We start from the raw sequence: 20,510 nt of genomic DNA, 5'->3' as shown, positions 1-20,510 counted from the left end.
TGACAAGTCACGACAGGATTATACTGTCAAACTCATATAGCACGTGTTTCCTAGTCATCGTGTCTTTTAGCCACCCGCTTATAACTTTGTTTTAAAAAATAGCACCTGAAATTTGTGCACTACTTGAGAATTGACAAAACACCCATCACATTAAACTCTAAGCTCTGTTAGGGCAGGGGTCTCATGTGCTGTGCTCACTTTCATGTACCACATAGATTCACAAGGGATGTCTGAGGGAATAAATGTATATTACATTTTCATAACAATGTGTCAGGAAAACAGATGTTGTCATCTCTCCAGCTCACACTGTAGGCAGTTGTCTGAGCCGTGAACTGGGTTGTCTGCGATCATATAGTTAGTGTATCGGAAAGCCAGAATTTAGGTCCTAGTTGTTCTTTCTGACACCTCAGGGAACTTAACAGTAGTTATCAACCATTAATGTTAATAATATTAAAATTAAAATGAGATGTAGTGGGACGAGAAGCAACATATACCACCAAAATTGACTACAGTATGGTCCCTTTGTCACAGTCACTGTGACCTTTTGAAAATAGTGCTATAACCAAACATCGGATTCTGGTCCTGCTCTTAGGCGCCACGGCTGGGGTCCTTTGAAGCCTCCTGAACCCCCCACGAGGCGTCAGCCACGGTGGCAGCAGATGTGTGCTCGGCTCTCCTCTGCAGCTCCAGGTCTTCCCTGGTGCCGCCCTCTTTATCTGACCTTTGCTTGAAGGGAAAGGCCACAGGCGAGACCCAGCCTCATGTTCCCAAGCCCCATTCTGGCCCCAGTCAGCTCTCAGCATTGGGATCTCCGTGCTTTTGCCGTGGCTTCCACATTTCGCTCGGTCCAGTCAGCACAGCACATCACTCCTGCTGGCCAGCTGTGTCTGCCGTCAGTGCCATGGGTAGCGGGGGCCGGGTGGCCCCAGCATCTGTCCTGCCACAGGCTGTAATAGGCACAGGTTTTGGAAAGAACCAGTGTCCTTCCATAGTTGGATTTTGAGCAGCATTTTAAAACAGAAAACTCCATAGACAGTTAAAGCCAAGAGGTCTGTCAGAGCATCATGTCTTCAAGTGTCACCATGGACCTCTGAGAGCATGCAGGAGGGCGGTGGGCAGGGAAGGCCAGGAGGCTGCCACTCAGCTGCAGATGGAGAGAGCAGACAAAGGAACCCAAGCTCTCAGCTGGGAGGCCACAGACATTGGATCACTTTCCTGTCCACGGCCACTGACACCATCTTGGCCCTTTGCCCTGGCTTTCCCCACCCTCCCCAAATACTATTCTGTAACTATTTAAAAACCTCACAAAATAAAGACAGCAACTAAACGTTTCACAGATTATGTTACATTGGAGTGCAAAGACTTTTTTCACAGTATAAAACCCTTTCATATAGCCATCCTGCACATATTTGCTCCATTCAACTTAGACACACGTATGAACACCGGTAAATAACGGCTGAACTTGTAGTAACTAAGCACGTTGGGGTCTTATATGTATTGGGCACATATGCATATTCTACCTGAAGGGTCCAGTGCCTGACTACCTCTGACGTGTGCCTAATGCCGTTCACTGTGTAGTAGCAGCTCAATAAATTTATGTTGAATAGTAACTTTTAGCCATTCCCTTAGAACTAGCAACAATTTCAACCCACTAGGCAAAAAAAAAAAACCTGCTTATGTATTCAGCACAATGGGTAGTTTTTTGCAGAGAGTCAGTCAATGGTTTATTTATGTTTATATGTTTTAAATGTTTATTTGTTAATTTGTAATTCCAGCATGCACATAGTGTTTACTCCACCCGAGCTCCACCTCGAACCCTTTTCTGATGTGTTCAGTTTCACACTGACTTTGAACCTTGCAGGCCTGACATGTGGTTTGACTTGGAGCTCTATTTCTGTACCTCCCTAGGACACAGATTTTTCTGTTCTCTTTTTCCAGTATTACCACTTACCCCTTTAAGCCGTTTTTCCTTGTTTTGTCCAAAAATAGAGGTCATTATTTTCTTATTTTCCTATTCATAACGACAAAATCTCTGAGAAATACAAAATGTCCTTACTTGTCCGAAGTTAAGGTTGTGTGCTCTTTATGATATATTGCCCATGTGAAACCTGCATCAACCTAAAGTGAGAGCTTGAATTCTTTTTTCAAATTTTCTACCAACAGAGTCCTTACTCTTTACAGCTTTGTCTTTAGAACTGTATTGAGTAATGTAGATGTATCTCTTTTACAGGGTATTTTATTAGTAGTGGCTTATCTGAAGGGTTCTTGCCAGGAAATGTTTTTCCTTCCAGGGTCACAGTGGGAGCTGAGTTGATAGCTCACTGTCCCTGACCATGTGGCACTGTCTTGCTTCATTTAAAGTTTAATTTTGTGCATTTTAGTCAGCACTCTGACCCCACTCTTCTCTTTTACACTGAAGAATTTCAGAAGTTAAAACTGTCTTCTCACTTCTAGTCGTCATTGCTACATTATTGGAACCCAGACTCCTGACATTTGTTCTGAGTAGCGTTGATAGGACCCGGGTTTTCACCAAAGGCAGAGGACTCAGTTCTTCAGAGCCTCAATGGTCTAATGTTGTGCTTATATTTTTAGTAACTATGTGTCACATATGTGTACGGCTATGTGGGAGCTGGTCTCACACAGGGTTGCAGGTAGAAGGCTCCAGGCCTGAGCACAGAGGCGGTGTGCACACTGGGGGTGCTCGGCAAGGCCTGCAGGGGAGCAGCCTGGCGCGGTCTCTGTGGCGGGGCTTTCCTCTTGCAGGAACACAAGTGAGCTGCTTTCACTTTCACTTACAACAGGCTCCTTGTGCTCCCCTCTCCTGCCTCACAGATAAGACTTTTGACCTTATAATTATCTTTTTCTCAGGAAGAATTGATTAATTTCTGGATTCCATTTAATTGGTCTTCACTCAGCTTTCTCAGCTGTTTGATCAGCAACATAGAACTTACAACACCTGGACCTTCATATCCCAAAGAAATGTGTTTGAAGTTGGCTCCTCAAAAGAAAATGCACTTATGTATACCAGCTAGTTCAAAAAGTTAATTATAGTTCTTCATCTCTGTCTCAACTTTTCTAAATAATCAATGGTGTGGATGACATGCTAGGAGAAGATCATTCTTAATGTCATCACCATTAACATCCACAATTTTGCAATACAGTGTGTGCAGTTAATTCCAGGAGGCGTTCTGAAATATTCCACTCTAAGTGAAAGTAATTGTTTTGGAATTACAATAAAGCAGCATTTTGTTTTTACATTGTTGTTCTTGCAAAATAGTGATAACGAAAGCTCTTCCTGAGCACTGTGTATAACAGGACCTACTGCGTGCATTACCTCCTGCAACCTTCACACACCCTACAAGCCAGGAGCAATTGTCATGTGCACTAGGGAGGTAGGAATACTGAGGGTCAGTCTTCTTGCCAGAGGACACAGCTAGTAGGTTTTGAAATGGGGCACTCTTTTATCTTGTGCATACCTGTTTTGGAGTGAAATGTTCATTAATCCTGTACCTAAAATCTAAAATTGCTTATTTTGTCTAATCTTTAACTTGCTTTACAGAATCAGATTCAGTGTGGTTCTGTAAGAAGTTTTTCCTAAAAGTGATTTTTTGAAAATCGAAATAGTCATTCTGCATAACAATTTTCACCTTTGGAAGTAAAATGCTATAATAGACATTTGACATAAGTTTTATAAGCTTTGTTTAACATCCTTCCTCTGTCCTCTGCATTTTGTCTGTTATTGTTTGTATGAATATATGTATATGTTTTTATGAATATTTGTGAAGACATTGAAGGACTTTTTTACATTTTAATTTTGAGGCCGACTAACCTTACAGGTGGCATCAACAGTGACAGAAGTGAAAATCAAGGAAGGAAAGCTCTAAACTTTTTTTCTGCTCATTTGTTTGTTTGTTTTGTTTTGTTTTTTGACCTGTATGAAAATAGTCCTTTCACCATTTGGTTCTCAAAAAGAAATAGACAGTGGTGGTGTTACGTTCTGTTTCTCTGCAGAACACTCTGAGGCAGGGCACAGCACACAGTGGTGCCAGCAGGGGAGGGGGACAGCTTGTGTTCCCATTAAATTCCTTTTTCCCTCCCCTGTCTTGATTTCAGGTGTCAGAAACTATTTAAAAGAAGCATTGGTGAACATAATTGCTGTGCATGCTGAGGTAAGCTATCATTACATGTTCCTAAGAGATATGGATAACTGAAAAAAGAAGAAAGAGGCAAATTTGAGGGTTTTTATGGTGGTCTTTTTTTCCCTTCAGAATGTATCTTGGGTGTAAATGAAACACAACTCAGCTTTCTCATGTGTGCATATTTAACTATGACTCTTTTTCTGAAATTGTGTATGTTTTTTCTGATAATTAAAACTGAATTAATTAATATTTGAAAAGTAAAGAGAAGATGGATTGAGAGGATGTTTTTTCTTTAGAGAATGTTAATTCTCTTATCTTGTAAAATTCATTAACCTCTTTTTAGCCAGTATACAAATTAGCATTGGTGTCTCATTCGTGTAGCAGTGTGGTCTCACATAGTGGTTAGGATTCCAGAAAGGTAGAGGCTTCTTAGAAAGATGGCAGAAAGTGGGAAGCGGATGCCTGCTTTCCTGTCAGGGTTGGCTCAGGAGCTGTAGATGCGGTGCTTCTGGGTCATGCAAAGACCCGCCCTTGCTTTAAGTTCCGTCATCTCAAGCCCCATCCTTAGCTGACGTCCTGGCGGGAGGACTCTTCCGAGGAACACTGAAAGAAGAGATGGCGGCTTCCACCACAATCACCACTGTGATGACTGCTCTTCCTGCAGTAATTTCACAGTAGCCTGGCTATGGCTCACAGACGGATGCGGGACCAGAGACAAGGGGGCAGAGAGAGAGAGGGCCCCATGAGATAATTCCCACTGTTGCTCGAGTGCCTCTTAGGCTGTGTGCACCCAGTATAGGTGCTTTTAGGTTTATGCCACCTCCCACATTCAAAAGTATCTGAGGCCACCAAGGTAAACTGAAAAAACATGGATAATTAAAGCTGACACACAAGAGTGACCAAAGAAAACAAAGGTAATGCTTCCTGGTTCCCAAATTTATGTGGCTGTAAATATGAAGCACCTAGAGCAGAAAGAAAAATATAGTATGTTACAGTCTTCACTTCTTAGTAAAAAGGAAGCATATAAATGCCTCTATAAAAATAAAGGTTTTATATGATTTAACTCAGGCAGGAATTTATCACATAGATCTTTTCAGTATAAGCAATAATATTTTTAACCATGATTTTGTCAAAAATATAAAAATGCTATTCTTGTTCCGTTAGCTTCCCATAAAATTAGAGCATAAAATGAGATTGTCAGTCAGCGGAAGCATCTCTGTGGTGGGCAGGCAGAGGGCCCGTGAAATAAGTGGGGGCCGGTGCAATGATGCTGCTTCCTAGTGAGGGAGCTTTTATTAACGTCCGTCAATAACCGTGACGTTATTTGTAAATATTAGGCTTTTCAAACCCCGTTTAGTTTAGCCCAATGACTGAAAGAATTTTATTCATAATATTTACTATTTACTGTTTGCCACATTATCTTAAATTGCCGAAAAATTTTTTGAACACTTGAGTTATTTTTGGGTTGACCTAAAGGTTTAGTATTAGTGGCTCAATCTGAAAAAAGGAAAAGCTAAAACAGAAAATACAATTTATTTTAATTTATAAATCAGGAGAATGAAATGATTCACTGAATCTGCAAATGTAATAACTGTCGTTTCAAAGTGTCAGACATTAAAGTTTGAAAATAATATTGTATGTCAAATGAAAAGAATATGTATATTTAGTATAGCATGTAGTAAAATCACAGGGTTCGTTGTCCAGTACAGAGTAGTGTGCCCAGTATGAAATGGTGTCTATCACATTCTAGGAGAGTCAGATTCAGTAATTTTGTTTCAATTGTGGTAAAACATTGACCACAGTATGTTTTTATTTCTATAATTTCTTCTTTAGAAATCATGTTTCTTTCTTGTGAAAGGGACAAGAGGAAGAAGAAATTTTCAAAAAATTTTTTAGTTTTTCAATATCAACAATGCCTTTCAAATTTGTGTTTACCAATATTGTATTTATTAAAAAAATTGTTTTTTTTTTTTGTTCATCAGTTAATACAATTTAAATATAAGTCTGTATCTTCCTTTCTTTCATAACTTTGGTCTTTTAAAAATATGACTTAAAAGACCTGTGGGTTTTTTTGTTTTGTGTGTTACTTTGTTTTTAACAAATTCAAGCCAGGAAAAATCCTCATAGTGCCTCATTTCTTCTTATTCAAACCTTCCATCAGGTGTTCACTATTTCCAGAGAACTGGTGGTTCGGGTCCTAGCCAAGGTGGTGGAAGCGGTCTCCGAGGAGCTGAGTCGACTGATGCAGTGTGTTTCCTCCTTCAGCAGGAACGGAGCATTGCAGGTACCAGAGTTGCTCGGTTCTGTGTTGGACTTCAACTCTTGCCTCCCATGCCAGTCTTAGGATATGCAGACAGGTTTTGTAATGGGTCTGCTGATCAGAGGTGCACTTCATCTTCTTTGCATGAACCATACCTATGATGTGTTGTTTGCGAATTCCAGAGCTTCTGTTTCTTTAAAGTAGAACAAGACCCTAAAAACTCTTGTGAAATTATCTGAATGCAGATTCCTCCAGATTTTTATTTCTCTCTTCATTTTACGGTTGTCTTCACTACATTCAATTCCACAGGAAATTTTTAGCAACTTATTTTAATAAGTCTTTTCAAAGCATTCAGTGCGCTTTGCATAGAAACAGCAAATAGCTATCTCTGTGTACTCCTGTCTCATTGACTCTCATGTCCTAGTTATTCAATTTACGTGATTACAAGACCAAATATAACTGTGGTAAACCAGTTGATTTTTGGTATGCACTTTTTTTTTTTTTTTTTAAATATGCCCTTTATTCTTTTCTTTTTTTTCTTTGTCATTTTTGTGACCGGCCGCACTGTGCTCAGCCAGTGAGTGCACCGGCCATCCTTATATAGGATCTGAACCCGCGGCGGGAGCACTGCTGCGCTCCCAGCGCCGCACTCTCCCAAGTGCACCACGGGGTCGGCCCTTGGTATGCACTTTTATGGCAGTTGTAGGAGCCAAGGTATGCAGGCGTGTGGGACAGTGACCTCCTACCCGAGAGGCTCCATATACTGGGAGCATTGTGAGTGTGTTAAAAAGCAGTGGCAGTTCTGCCTCCAGTAATGGCTGAGGAAGCCCCTATCAGGCCACCCCTCCACAGATAACAACTGAAAACTTGAATAATATCTGAAATTTTAAAAATTTGAAAATTTAAAAAATAAAAACACCTGATCACACCAGAGAACTACTGTTAGTGGGCAGATTCTGGAAGAAATGGCACTTGGGTGAATTCTGCACTTTTTATGGAGTTTAGCCTAAAGGCAGGTCCAGAGTTGCCTAAACTCTGCTATAAAACCTGTTGCTTTTCTGGCTTGAAGAAGAGGCTTTGGGACGGCCACAACTAGAGAGAAGTAAGGGAGGTATCAGAGAGTAGAGAACATGTGCCACAAATTCTGTGTGTACACTGCCTTAATCTCTGGCCGCCCCTTAAATAGACGTGCATGGTCAAACACCACTCCAGCCAGCCCAGCTAAGGCTAGAAGAACTGCATTAAGAACTGAACTGCTGCCGCCCGATAGCCAAGAGTTTTCAGTCTGAGTCCAAATATGTTAATTGCTTGCTAAAGCAAAACAAAAATCAACACTCCTCAGAGGCATATTACAGAATGCAGAGTCTCCACAATGTAACATTCACAGTGTCCAGGATACAAATTTAATTTAATTGAAAGTTAATTGAAATGCACAAACAAAACAGAAAAACATGACCTGTTCTTAATAGAAAAGATAATCAGCTGAGGCCAACCTTTAGATGGTCCAGTTGTTGGAATTAGCAGTCAAGGATTTTAAAGCAGCTGTGTTCAGTGATGCAAAGGAGATCATGCTCAGAATGAGTCAATAGCTGGGAAATCTCAGCAGAGAAATAGAAACTCTTAAAAAAAGCAATTAAGTGGGAATTCTGGAAAGGAAAAATACAGTATATGAATAATAGCAGAGTGGAAAGGACAAAGAAAAAACTCAGTTAACTTATAGACCAATAGCGATTATTCAATATGAAGAACAGAGAAAAGAATAATTGTAGGAAAACTAAACAGAGCTCCAGGGACTCCCAGGACAATGTCAAAAGGTCTAGCATGCGTATAATAGATTTCTGAAAGAATTGGAATGGCCAGTCAGCACATGAAAGGACGGTCAACATCATTAGTTTTCAGGGAAACGAAAATTAACACTACAATAAGGTACCATCACACATCCACCATGGTAAAGAAAATTAAAGACTGGCAATACCAGATGTTAGCAAGAATGTGGAGGAACTGGAGCTGTCACACATTGTTGGGAATGTAAAATAAGACAACTGCTTTGGGAAAAGGTCTTGCAGTTTCTTTTACAGCTAAACGTACACGTATCCTATGACCCAGCTATTCCAGTTGTAGTTATGGCTAGAACTGAAAACATCTGCCCTTGAAGAAAATGTGTAAGAATGTTCATAGCAGTTTTATTCATAATAACCCAGGCATCCATCAGTAGAATAAACAGACAACTGTAGTATATTCATACAACCAAACACTATTGAACACTAAGAAGGACAAACTGCTGGTACAGCATGGATGAATGTTGGGAGCATTATGCTGAATAAAGGAAGCCTTACACAAAAACAGGCAGATGCTGTGTGGGTTTCACTGACATGAACTTCTAGAACAGATGAAACTAATCTGTGCTGGAGAAACTCAGAACAGTGATTTCCTCCTGGTGGTTAGGATTAGCTAGGGAGAGACACAGTGGAGTTTCATAGGGAGGTGGTCCTTTGCCTTTTACCTTTTATGGGTTTCCATTATTGGTCAAAACTCATCAAATGGTGCACTTGGAGACTTGTGCATTGGGTAGCGTGTAAATTCTAACTCAAAAAAAGAACTGACACAAATAGTTCACTCTAGTCCATGTGTATGCTGAAGTATATCATAACAATACGATGGACTGATGGGTAGATAGGTGATCATGCGAGTAAATGTTAATGGTAGGTTTTGATTTAAAATGGTAATTTTACTGGTATTCACTGTAAAATTCTTTCAAAGTCCCCATATATTTGAAAATTTTTATAATAAAATATTGGGGAAAAAAGGAAAGGAAAGCATCTGTTAATTTGGTTAGGGGGAAATCTGTTACAAGAATGCCTGCTGTTATTTCTGTTGGCTACCACTTTTCTCTAAAAATTTGATTTATCAGACCTTCGATATTGTAGTTTAAGTTGGAAGGTCATGATTATTATAACAGTTCTATAACCAGACATCAGTAATGTAAATTGTGTAATACTGATGGTGAATTAAAAGGAAGTTACAGTAGCTACTGTGGGTCTTGGCAGTCTTGGAGTTATAACAAAAATCTGCCCTCTCCTCAAGTTACCTCTGTAGCCCCTGTACCTGATGGCCACATCCCCCCTCGCAGAGCTAGCAGGGAGAGGGTGGAAGAGGTATCAGAAGAAGCTGGAGAACTTCCTTGGTATACAAATGTCCAAGAGACTCCTGGCTACCGTAACTGCCCCAATTTCCAGGAGTCTAGATACCTCCTAAGGACTGCATGGGCATGTATATTTTGAAAAAATTCAAGTGAGTCTGTACCCCAACCTTCCCCTCTCCCATTGGCAATGACTCTTAGAGCTTTCTTTTGGGCGTAGGTAACCCTGAGAGGGACTGCAGCTTCACCTGTAATAGTCACTGACATAAGTGCCAATCTCCAGAACCTTCCTGAAAACCAGTGTAGAGAGGAGGAGGTGACAGTTTGGCTCATCTTTTAGCATGACATTCTCTGGGTTAGAGTTTTATATGTATTACATAAATAACCACATAGGTTAATTAAAATACCCAGTCATTTTGACTGAATAAAATTCGTACCTGAAGATTAGTTTTACAGTGATTTAAAATTTCTCCTAAGATATTCAGCTAAAAATTCTCCTTATTTTTTCTCTTTGATATATTCCTTGTAGATCTGTTTTTAACTTTTGCTAGGATACAAACAATAGAGACAGAAATTGTCATACATATGTTTTCTGGTTACAAACCATTTTTCAGGCTTTTAAAGCACTGAAAAGTGAAACCAAACTGCTTTCCAAACAAAAAGTCACTGAATATATGTATCTGATATAAATCAGCTTTTATCTAGATGAGATTGCAGTTAATTAGAAATGTTAACTGTAATGTAAAGAGCTATGTCTTTTGTCATGGTTTTCTGTTTTATGCACTCCTTGAGAATAAAGTCTGTGTCTTTTAAATGCTCTCCTGAGCGTCCCACTCACTGTGGGCACCTGCATCAAAGAATAAAGTGCATGGATAAGGTTCTCATCACCTGAGGCTGTTCCAGAGCTCCAGGGAAACCCAATTGGTATGTCAGACCACACCTCTGCAAACTTACATAGAAGTGAAGGCTTTAGGTTAGTTCTTTTTTCTTAAAAGTTTTGTGCAGATGTATTTCACATGCCATACAATTTGCCTACTATATATAAAAAGAATAAACAATTCAGTGATTTTTCGTATATCCACAAAGTCGTCCCATCATTACCATTATTCAAATTTAGAACATTTTATCCCCCCAAAAAGAAATCCCAGACTCATTAGCAGTCCCTGACCATTTTCCTCCCAACCTCCCCTTCCCTGCTATGGACAACCATCCTTTGGCTTTCCATCTCCATGATTTGTCAGTTCTGAAAATTTATATAAATGGAGTCATACATACTGCCTCTGCACCTGGCTTCTTTCACTTAGCATCCTGTTTCAGGGGTCTTCCGTGTGTAGCATGTGCCAGTACTTCATTCCTTTTTATGGATCAGTAGTATTTTATCGTGTAAATATACCACATCCATCAGCTGATGGACATTTGGGTTTATAACACATTTTGGCCAATGTAAAGAATGCTTCTGTGAACATTTGTGTATAAGCTTTTGTGTGGACATATGTTTTTATTTTGTGTGTTTTTATTTTTCTTGAGTATGTACTGAAGATTAGAATTTCTGGGTCATAAGTTATGTCATACGTTTAATATTTTGAGGAACTGCCACACTGTTTTCCAAAGTGGCTGCACCATTTTACATTCTCACCAGCAATTTTTGAGGGTTCCAATTTCCCCACATCCTCACCAATACTTGCATTGTCTGTCTCATTGATTATAGCCATCCTAGGTGGTAGGACGTGGTATCTCATTCCGTGAGTTGTCTTTTCACTTTCTCTATGGTGTATCCTTTGGAGCAAAGTAGTTTTTAATTTTGATGAAGTACAATCTATTTATATTTTCTTTTCGTTGCTTATACTTTTGACATTATTTCTAAGAAGGCTTGTGTAGCCCAAGGTAACAAAAGTTTATTCCTGTTTTCTTCCAAGAGATTCATAGTTTTATCTCTTGCATTTAGGTGTGTGATCCATTTGGAGTTCACTTTTCTTATTAAGGAAGGAATTCAACTTTATTCTTTTGCATGTGGATACCCAGTTGTCCTTGCAGCGTTTGTTGAAGAGACTGTTCTTTCCTCAGTGAAGGGTCTTGGCACCTTTGTTGAAAATCATAAATATCAGGGCTTATTTCTGGACTCCATTGATTTAGATGTCTGTCCATATGCCAGTACCACACTGTCTTGATTATTGTAGCTTTGTAGCAAGTTTGAAATCAGAAAGTTTGAGTCCTCCAAATGTGTTATTCTTTTTGAAGATTGTTTTGGCCGTTCTGGGTCTCTGGGTCCCTTGCATTTCCGCATTAATTTTAGGATCAACCTGTCAATTTCCATTTTTTTAAAAAAAGGCAGCTGTGAGTTTAGTAGGGATCGTATTGACTCTGTAGGGCTTAGTCTCCTTTGAGATTGAGGCAGTGTGCCTGGCAGGGCCCAGGTGTGAGGACCAAAGCCATGTCCTGTCCTCAGCTCTGGGGGAACGGACCTGCCAGGGAAGTGCTTCACAGTTTCCTTCCTCTCAAACCATACTAGGAGAAAAATCACTGGTTAGATAGTAAATATAGATTGCTGGAAAATCATTGCACAGTCTGCACTTTTCACCTCAAGGTGTCCAGCTCCCTGCCTTCACACAGTCGCAGTTTAATTTTTAGTTTAATGTTTGGTAGGTGGAAGTGCTATCATAGCCAGTTTCTGTAGGCTGTTTTAGAAAATGTTCATGACTAATAGTCACGGTGGCGGTCCTGTGCCCAGTCTGCCTTGCAATCAGCAGGCTGGACAGTGCTCATTTACAGTTGATAATCACCACATTTTCCGGTTGTCACTTTGTGCTTTTCTCATCTTCAGGCAAAACTTGAAATCTGTGCTTTGAGGGATACTGTGGCCGTTTATCTGACACCTGAGAGCAGGTAAGATGCCAACTGCTGTGGTTCTGAGTGCTTTATTGAAAACGAAGGTGGTTTCACGAGTGTGTTATATCCTTTGTAAAGATAACTGATCAGAGTAAACACTCATGAATTTGTGATGTGATAAAGTTTACATATCGATCAATTTTTTAGCTAAAAATCATAAATCCACAATAATCCAATGACTCTCAAGCCTGCTTCTTTGTAGCAGAATATGAAGGAAAGGGGTTTAATATAACTTTGTTTTTCATTCACTACCAGTAAATATTAGTCTCATAAATAATATAGCAGAGTATTACATACTTCTTTAAAAAAGGAGAGGATAGGAATTGAGTCTGTCATAGCAGACTCTGAAGGACAGTTCAAGTGGTGTAAATATCAGCATAAGAGGAAGCCTTGTGGTTTCTCTGAAAAATTTTGTAGTGGAAATTTGATGATACTTTTTAGCTGTTTTGAATGAAAGTCAGGATTTCCTACCATTGAAATATCAGTAGGTGAAATGAAACAGAACTACTGTTTGCCTATGCAAAAGTGTTTACTACATTGGCAGTGTCACCCAGGAAATACTGGGTTGTATGAATTATTAATGAATCTGAGAAGCTAAGCAGTATGAAAATAAAATGTTTAAGAATGCTATGAAAATATACGTCTTCATTCATTTCCAGCATTTGGTAATGTGGCTTATGCCCTCACTCTCATTGTCATCATTACAACTGAAAAGACTTCTTAAATTTGTTCCTAACAAGTGAAGTTAGCTTCTCATTCCCGTCCGGTAAGAAGCCACTGCTGGACGGCACCCATGTTCCTTAGTTTACCTCCGGTCCCAGCCGTCCCAGCCGTCCCAGCCGTCACTGCTCCGCACGAGGTGCCGGGTGGGAGATTGGAAGCACCAGTTGGGGTGTGTGCTTTGTGCAAGTGCCTGTCTGCTTCTTCCCACTAGCTAAACCTCTCAGAGCCGAAGTTCCTCATCTATAAAAGGATAATAATGGGCAAGGTTTTGACGGGATTAAATGAGAAGTGTGTCAAGTCACTTTCTAGACGGTTGGCGTACAGCAGACAACAGGCGGTGTAATATTTACCCGCCTCCTCCTCATCGTTACAGTGTCAGAACGAAGGACCGTAGCATCACATTTCTTTCGATCAGTTGAGAAGAGGTTTGTGAGAAACAGGATGACGGTGGAGAGAGTGGCAGTGATTTCCCTCCACGCCAGGAAAGAGGGGAGCCAGCTGAGCGCTGAGAAGGCGCCAACTGCCCCTCTCGCACCCTGCCTCTCCCAGCCGCAGCTGAGGGTGCCCAGCCCCCGTGTGCCTCTGCTGGGACTTTTCAGTCTCTGCACGCTGCTGTGACACATGCTCTAGTCTGAGAAATGTTGCTCAAGAGTTTATTTCCTGGAAGATTGGTGAGGACGTTCTTACTGTAAAAAACCAAAGACCACCTTAAAGTCAAGAATAATTACATTTATTCTTTCACCTCAGTCAACCAGTCATAAAAGAAGAGATAAGACGTTAAGAAGCATTTTCCAGCGAACAGTACAAGTGATTACCAAATAATCTCCCTTAGGATGTTTTTCTTTGGGTTCAGTAGTTTTTCTGATACTTTCTATTTGAAAAAGCTAAACATACCATAGAGATGGTTTTTCAGTTCATTCCTTTTACCTTTTTCATGTAAAGAAATGATGTTGAATTATTAAAGTATGTATACATCTCTCCATTTCCCTACAAATTTTAAATATAATAGCTAAATCCTGTAAAGACTGTGTTCAATTAGGAGATATTGGCTGGAAGTCAGGCCCTAACACATCAATACTGTAAACATCCCTAATAGTGTGATCTTCCACAAGATCATCCCTATTTATGTTTAGTTTCATTACTTTCTTATATTTGCTTTACCTATAGCTCAGTTTTGTTTTGAAAAAAAGAAAAATGACCTTTTAAAAAATTAAACATACCCACATTAGGCTCTCACCTATCATGAGTGGCGTCCTTTTTTTTTTAAAATCAGCTTCTGCTTTAGCTTCTGAAGTTCCGTTTCATTTCCCAGTTGAGTTTTCTGACCCTGCTCCTGCCAGTCCTCCACTTGGTGAGCATGCCCGCACTTTTACTTTTACTTTTTCTGTTGCTTTTCACTTTTACTTTTTCTTATATTTCCACTGGCTTCACTAGTTTACATTGGTTTCTTTATATTTAAGACATGCTTAAGGATTTTTTAGTGATGCTCTTGGTTCCCCTCAAAACCAGGGAATGTTTCAGCTTGAGCACTGCTGTTTGCTTTCCAGGTCCAGCTTCAAACAGGCCTTGGAAGCCCTGCCTCAGCTCTCGAGTGGAGCAGACAAAAAGTAAGTCCTCCTGCTGCTCTGAGCAGCCAGTGAGGTGTGTGGAACGAGGTTTTGTTACCTAAAAGTACCCTTTTTTAAAAAAGTTATGATCTGGACTTAAGGAAGAGCAGTACTCACTAGCACCCATCACCCCTGCAGCTGGCTTGTTTGTCTCCAAGTGACAGGACTAGGTAGGACCTTTCTTCTGTAATTAGCTCTTTTCTTATTTTAAATGACTAGTGCAGAAAATGTCATAAGAAGGCTCGTTTTGACTTATTCAGTAAACTGTATTATTAGCTTATATACTTAAGAAGATAGTGTAAAAAAGAGCACAGCAGAGTAAAATGCAGGACTCAGTGATTTTTTTTCTCTTTGAGTAGCTCAGTGATGTACACTTTTTGATCTATAAGCCATGAAGTGTTAAGAAAGAGTAGATCGGTACACATGGCATAATAAAATTGTGTGTATCTCATTACTACCACATTAATGGTCTTGACCTGAGTTTAAACTTTACTACTCATAAAACAGGAAATTCTGACCTGAGAAAAAAATCTGGGCCAGGCAGATTTCATAAATGCCCAGCCTGCCCTCAGCTGAGGCGGGGGAAACACTGGAGATCTTTTCTCCTTCAGCAGCCGTGACTGAAGTCCACCCACCTCTGCATGTGGCTGGTCAGTCCACAGACGACATTTGTGGTGTGCATACTGGGTGAAGCACATGGTGCTGGGCTCTGTGATCTAGCACAGGTGAATGTCATGGACACGCAGGGCAGAGAGCACAGTGGGGCTGGCTAACGGGAAGAAACGTCACATGAGGTTGAGACTTAGAAGACGGTGGTGGACCAGCTCTTCCACTGTGTGATGCTGGCATAGTCCCTGTGCACGGCCCTGCGTGGGCAGGTGGGCGGCTGGGCAGACTGCCCACACAGACAGCCCTTTTTCCTTCCATTTTCTCACTTCCTTCTTCTCTCACTAACTTTCAGCCTCTCTCTGAATTGGTTCCGAACCCTGCTCATTTCTTTAAAATAATTACGATAAAAGATGGAGACAATCTCTGTCATTTTTAATATGCGGAACATGGCTCCAGAGGCTAGTGTGTTTGGGAGTCGAGAATAACTGATGCCTGAAACAGTCCCAGGTCAGGACTGTATTTTAGATTTGCTGTAGGGATAGTGCTCTAATATTGAGCGTTGAGAGCCCATGGCATAACCTCCTGGCCTCAGTACCATTAAACCCAGTCCTTGGTTGCTTCACCTGAACCAAATGAACTGTAGGATCCCTTCTAGCTTCCAAATTATATGAACGTATTAGTTGGGGAAACCAGTTGAGGTATCAAGCAGCACAGTGACCTGCCCAGTGGAGTTAGAATCAAACCTGCTTCCTCTGTGCTTGTCTTGCTGCTTTCAACTCTCCAATGTTTGTTAAAGACAAAATGCAAAGTTGGAGGGTCAGAAAATAGCCAGTGTTTGCTGGAGGATGGGAAATTTAAGTGAAAAAAAAGTAAAAAAAGTGAATTTAAGAAAAAGGGTAGGCCCCAATATTAGTCTGTTTTAGAGAGGAATCTAATCTAGGGGAGGGGGACAGGAAGGAGATTTTTTTAGATAAACATAAATATGTATATAAATGTTGAGTTAAGAACCCACAGATAGTAACTTCTTCAGCTGCCTCTGACAGTAGCAGGAGCAAGGCAGAGCTGGGCAGCTGGCTCGCCTGCCTGGCTTGTGAGGTTGTCAGGCAGCCCTCATTCTGTCAGGCTGTAAAATAGTGTTATCTCCCTGCAGGCTGCTGGAAGAGCTTCTGAACAAGTTCAAGAACAGTATGCACTTGCAGCTCACCTGCTTCCAGGCTGTTCCCTCAACCACGATGAAGACATAGATAACTGCAAAATAAGGGCAGTCCAGAAGGATAACAAGTAATGAAACTGTTCATTCTCTTAAGTGCCCTAAAGGTATTTGGTATATAAATCACTGGGTTCCCAATTTCTCTCTCTCTCTTTTTTCCCCCCAGCTTGGTAGCTTTGAAAGATGTTGGTATATTTTTATTTCAGCCCAAATGACCTTCATTTGAAATGCCCAAGCAGTACTTGTTTTTCATTAGGTCCTCTGTGACTATTTAAAATATGTCTTAAAACACATTTTTTTCTTAGCTCAGTGTTGCCTGGTGAGTGCTGTGAGGAGTCTTCTGAGGCGGCACGGGTGTCTTCTGACACATTTCTCAGTGTCTCTCCTTTTCGAGTCTAGTGTCAGCAGCTGACAAGACTCATGGAGAGACAGATAAGAGAGTAGTGCAAAGTTAGGTTTAGATATCTTTGGAGCTTTAACTGCCCTAAACTGTACTTAAAAACCTTTTTCATACAAACAGCCCTAAGTCTCCTAGTTCAAGTGTGTTTTTAAACAAATTTGTGATCTCATTTAAGAAATGTTGTGATTGGGGTGGATTATTGTTGGTCCAGATGTCCATGAATTAACTTTGCATTTTTCTGTCTGATTTTTATTTTTCGCACCTTCTCGGTGTAGTTTTTTCTGTTCGCGCTCACTCTTTGTTTGGCTGGTGTCACTTCACATTCCTGAAGATTGACTGTGTGTAGTCTGGATGCAGCCCTGTGCTCCCAGGCACTGCTGGGGTGGCCGCAGTCTCCAGTGTCCCTTATAGTGCCAGCCAGGCCTGGGGAACAGCCAGCGCTCCTGCCTGGTGCTGTCTGCTCCTGCCCTTGAGCACTCTGCTTCTCCTGCCACCTCTTTCCCTTTGAGGTGTCTTGCTCGGGAGCTGGAAGAATGCTACACTGGCACCATCTGTGATTTCTGGAGACTCGGGGCGCTCCTTGGTCCTCAGGCAGAGCGAGCTGTAGATCAGCCATGCACATCTGTCCTGCACTGACTCCTGACAGGCATGGGACAGGTTCCAGTCACTGTGACCTCTCTCCATGTCACCTTCCCCCATCTAACTCCATCATACCATTGGCTTCTGAAGACAGTAATTCTCTCTTTGTAGTCTACTTGTGAGGGTTTTCAAAGTTTTCCATAGAACCTGCTTTTTTAATTGCTGAAATTAATGTTTTTATTATTATAAGTAATTTTAGAGCACAGTATAGCCATATACAGTACCCATTATTTGAAATAAGGAAATGTTGTGTTTGTTCATTTGGTGTATAGCAGGGAAATCATAGTAACTAGAAGTGAAAGATTAATCTTTTACAAATGTGCTTGATAAAGCTGTTAAGAAATATGCAGAATATTGTCTCTCCTGAGTGTGTTAACCATTGTGTCTAACATGACTATGAACTAAATTACAAAATTGCAATCTGAATGCTTGTGTTATTTTAAGTATCTAGTACAGTACATTCAGCAAATAAAGAATCTGTCTTCAATGTAAGATGTAATTGACATTTTTTCTCTGTCTTTATTTTAACATTTTTATTAGCTATATAACTTTTTATATATCTAGTTTTAACACTCAGAATAAATACTTAAATTCTGGTTCACCATGTATTTGTGGAATCGTTGTCAACATTTATCAGATGTTATGCTTATTCTGTTTTTCGGAGGTTTATCATGTACTGGGTATTGTACTAGATTCCCTCACTTAATCCCCACAAGCAGCCTTAGGACCACCTTATGGGCTAGGTGGTGTTATGTCCATTTCGCAGATGAGGAGATCAGGGCTTAGAGCAGGGTTGGTGACCTCCTTAAGACCACAAGGCTGGTACTTGGCAGGACCCGTGTTCACCTCACAGCTGTCTGGCCCCTTGTCTCCTCTGCTTCACCATATCCTGCTCTTCCTCCCAAGTGAGCATGCTTCTGCCGTCCATCCTCCAAAGATGCAGCTCAGGGATGCATCTGAATGCCAGGGGCTCATAAACGGCAGCAATGTCGGAACAAGTAAGTTCTTTTATAGCTCAGAGTAGAGAGTAGAGACGTGAAAACCCCATACCCAAAAGAGGCAGTTCAAGGACTACAGTTCCAACGAGTCAAGGGGACTTCTTGGAAGAAAGGGGGATTTCAAGAGCTACTTGAGTTACAGAAGACAAATTTAGTGGTTAAGAGGAGATGGGTGCATATGACATGGGTCGGAAGACAGCTGAGAAGTGCACCAGGACTTGGAGATGGCTGAACAGAGGTGCCACTGATTAAAAAGGTCAGGGTGATGCAGAGTCCTCCTCCTCCTCTGGGATCGTGTTGATTTTAGCACATCCATGTCTATGTGGGTCAGCATGGCTCCATGTGAGTTAGCTTAGTCGGCCTCACTTAAAGTGCTGAAGAACTATTAGAAATAATTTGGTTTTACTAAGACTTTCTATATCAGTGTGCCATGAAAGTAGCATGTTCCAGAAATGATTTGGGCATTGCAAAACAAGTACTGTGGCCGTAGAGGCACAGCTCTCTGACTCACCCTCCTGCCTTTGCATCCTTGCATGCAGTTTTCTGAAAGGGAATGAAGAATGAGTGGAAAAATAACATGTGATTCTGGATTTGGCATATGGTGGTGTTGCGTTTCTGTCTTGCTCACATGCTGTGGGATATTCTGCTATTCGTTGCATAGATATAATGTATTTTCTGAAAAGATATAAATTTCAGCATTTTAAAATCAGGATTAGATTTCTAAAATAAGTAAAGGCAAATATGTGTTATTTAATATATGCTTAAAATAATTATGCATAACTGTAGACTAAAGCTTACACACATTTTTGTCATTAAATATTTACCTATTTTTGCTGTCATAAAGATTTTCACGTGGATTTATGAACTGCTCTGAAAATCTAAGATATGTGATAAATATTTGACACCGTCCGTTAGAGCAGCAGTGGTAATGGTGTTTGCTTTGCTTTAAGTGCTGGCCGCACATTATTACGGGTCGGGGCTGCCATGCATCTGTGTGCTGATCTCATCTCATTTCTATTTACCCACATTTTTAGTGAGTTTTATCATATATATCGCTGGAACACCTTTTTGTACCTGGCCAGGTTAGAAATACATAACAGTAACTATCTTGTTAGCAGGGCGTGCGTCTTTAGGTTCCCTGCTGACAGTTGGACTGACGAAAGCAGTAGGATGGCAGAGTGTCTATCCATCTGGGCACAGGCTAGTCATGTGTCTTCATCCGTGTGTTGACCACAACTGGCATTTCTCTGGTTTTGTTGTTGTTTCATTGTTGATGTCCTAGCCAGCAGCTGGTAGCAAGTAACCTCTCAGGAAACATCTGTTGAGTGTTAGTGATGAAGTTATGTTAGCAAATGTGTCAGATTATCTTTTTATATTTTTAAAATAAATACACAAAGAGTCAAATGGTTCCGCAGAGCTGGTTGTGAAAATGAACTGCCCCTCTATACCTCCCTCCCTTTTTGCCCGTTCCCTAAAGCCATCCACTTTCAATTCTTTTAGCTGATCTGATCATCTTGGTATTTACCTTAGCAGGTTTATATTGCCACTTTTTGATTCTTTGCTTTGGGGCACTATGGTCTTCCTACAATGGAGTGCGAGAGTCTGCTGCTCTTCTCATTGTCACCTCTACCACACATACACTTCCCTTCGCCCTTCCTCCCAGGTGTTCGTTCTGGTTAGATCAATGCTCAGTGCCCAGATTATTAGGCCTGTGTGTGTGCCATTCAGTAACAGACTGTGTTGCTTTTCCTACTTTACTTTTTTGTTTTATATATATATTCTATGTCATTTTCACTCACCCCAAAACTCTCTCCATCCAAGCTGTACAAATGTCCTTGCAGTATATCTAAACACATAGATATTTTGTCAAGTTCATCTTGAGCAGCTTCCCTGTAGCTCT

At 40.7% G+C, this 20,510-nt stretch overlaps 1 protein-coding gene across 3 annotated transcripts in view; it reads left to right on the top strand.

Annotated features, from left to right (window-relative positions):
* The window catches only part of EXOC2 (exocyst complex component 2), a 204,394-nt gene extending 186,290 nt beyond the window's left edge, over positions 1-18,104 (top strand). For 2 of the 3 annotated variants that reach the window (XM_063096551.1, XM_063096553.1), the window contains 5 exons: positions 4,114-4,169; positions 6,301-6,423; positions 12,360-12,421; positions 14,695-14,754; positions 16,514-18,104. In XM_063096551.1, coding sequence (XP_062952621.1) covers positions 4,114-4,169; positions 6,301-6,423; positions 12,360-12,421; positions 14,695-14,754; positions 16,514-16,607 — 395 coding nt within the window. In that variant the 3' untranslated portion in view covers positions 16,608-18,104. The remainder of the gene's footprint in view (positions 1-4,113; positions 4,170-6,300; positions 6,424-12,359; positions 12,422-14,694; positions 14,755-16,513) is intronic. The other variant, XM_063096552.1, reaches the window with a different exon arrangement.
* Positions 18,105-20,510: the final 2,406 nt, after the last annotated feature.

The sequence above is a fragment of the Cynocephalus volans genome, chromosome 5 (assembly GCF_027409185.1).
Source record: "Cynocephalus volans isolate mCynVol1 chromosome 5, mCynVol1.pri, whole genome shotgun sequence".
Lineage (NCBI taxonomy): Eukaryota > Metazoa > Chordata > Mammalia > Dermoptera > Cynocephalidae > Cynocephalus > Cynocephalus volans.
This window is presented reverse-complemented; position numbering and strand designations above follow the sequence as displayed.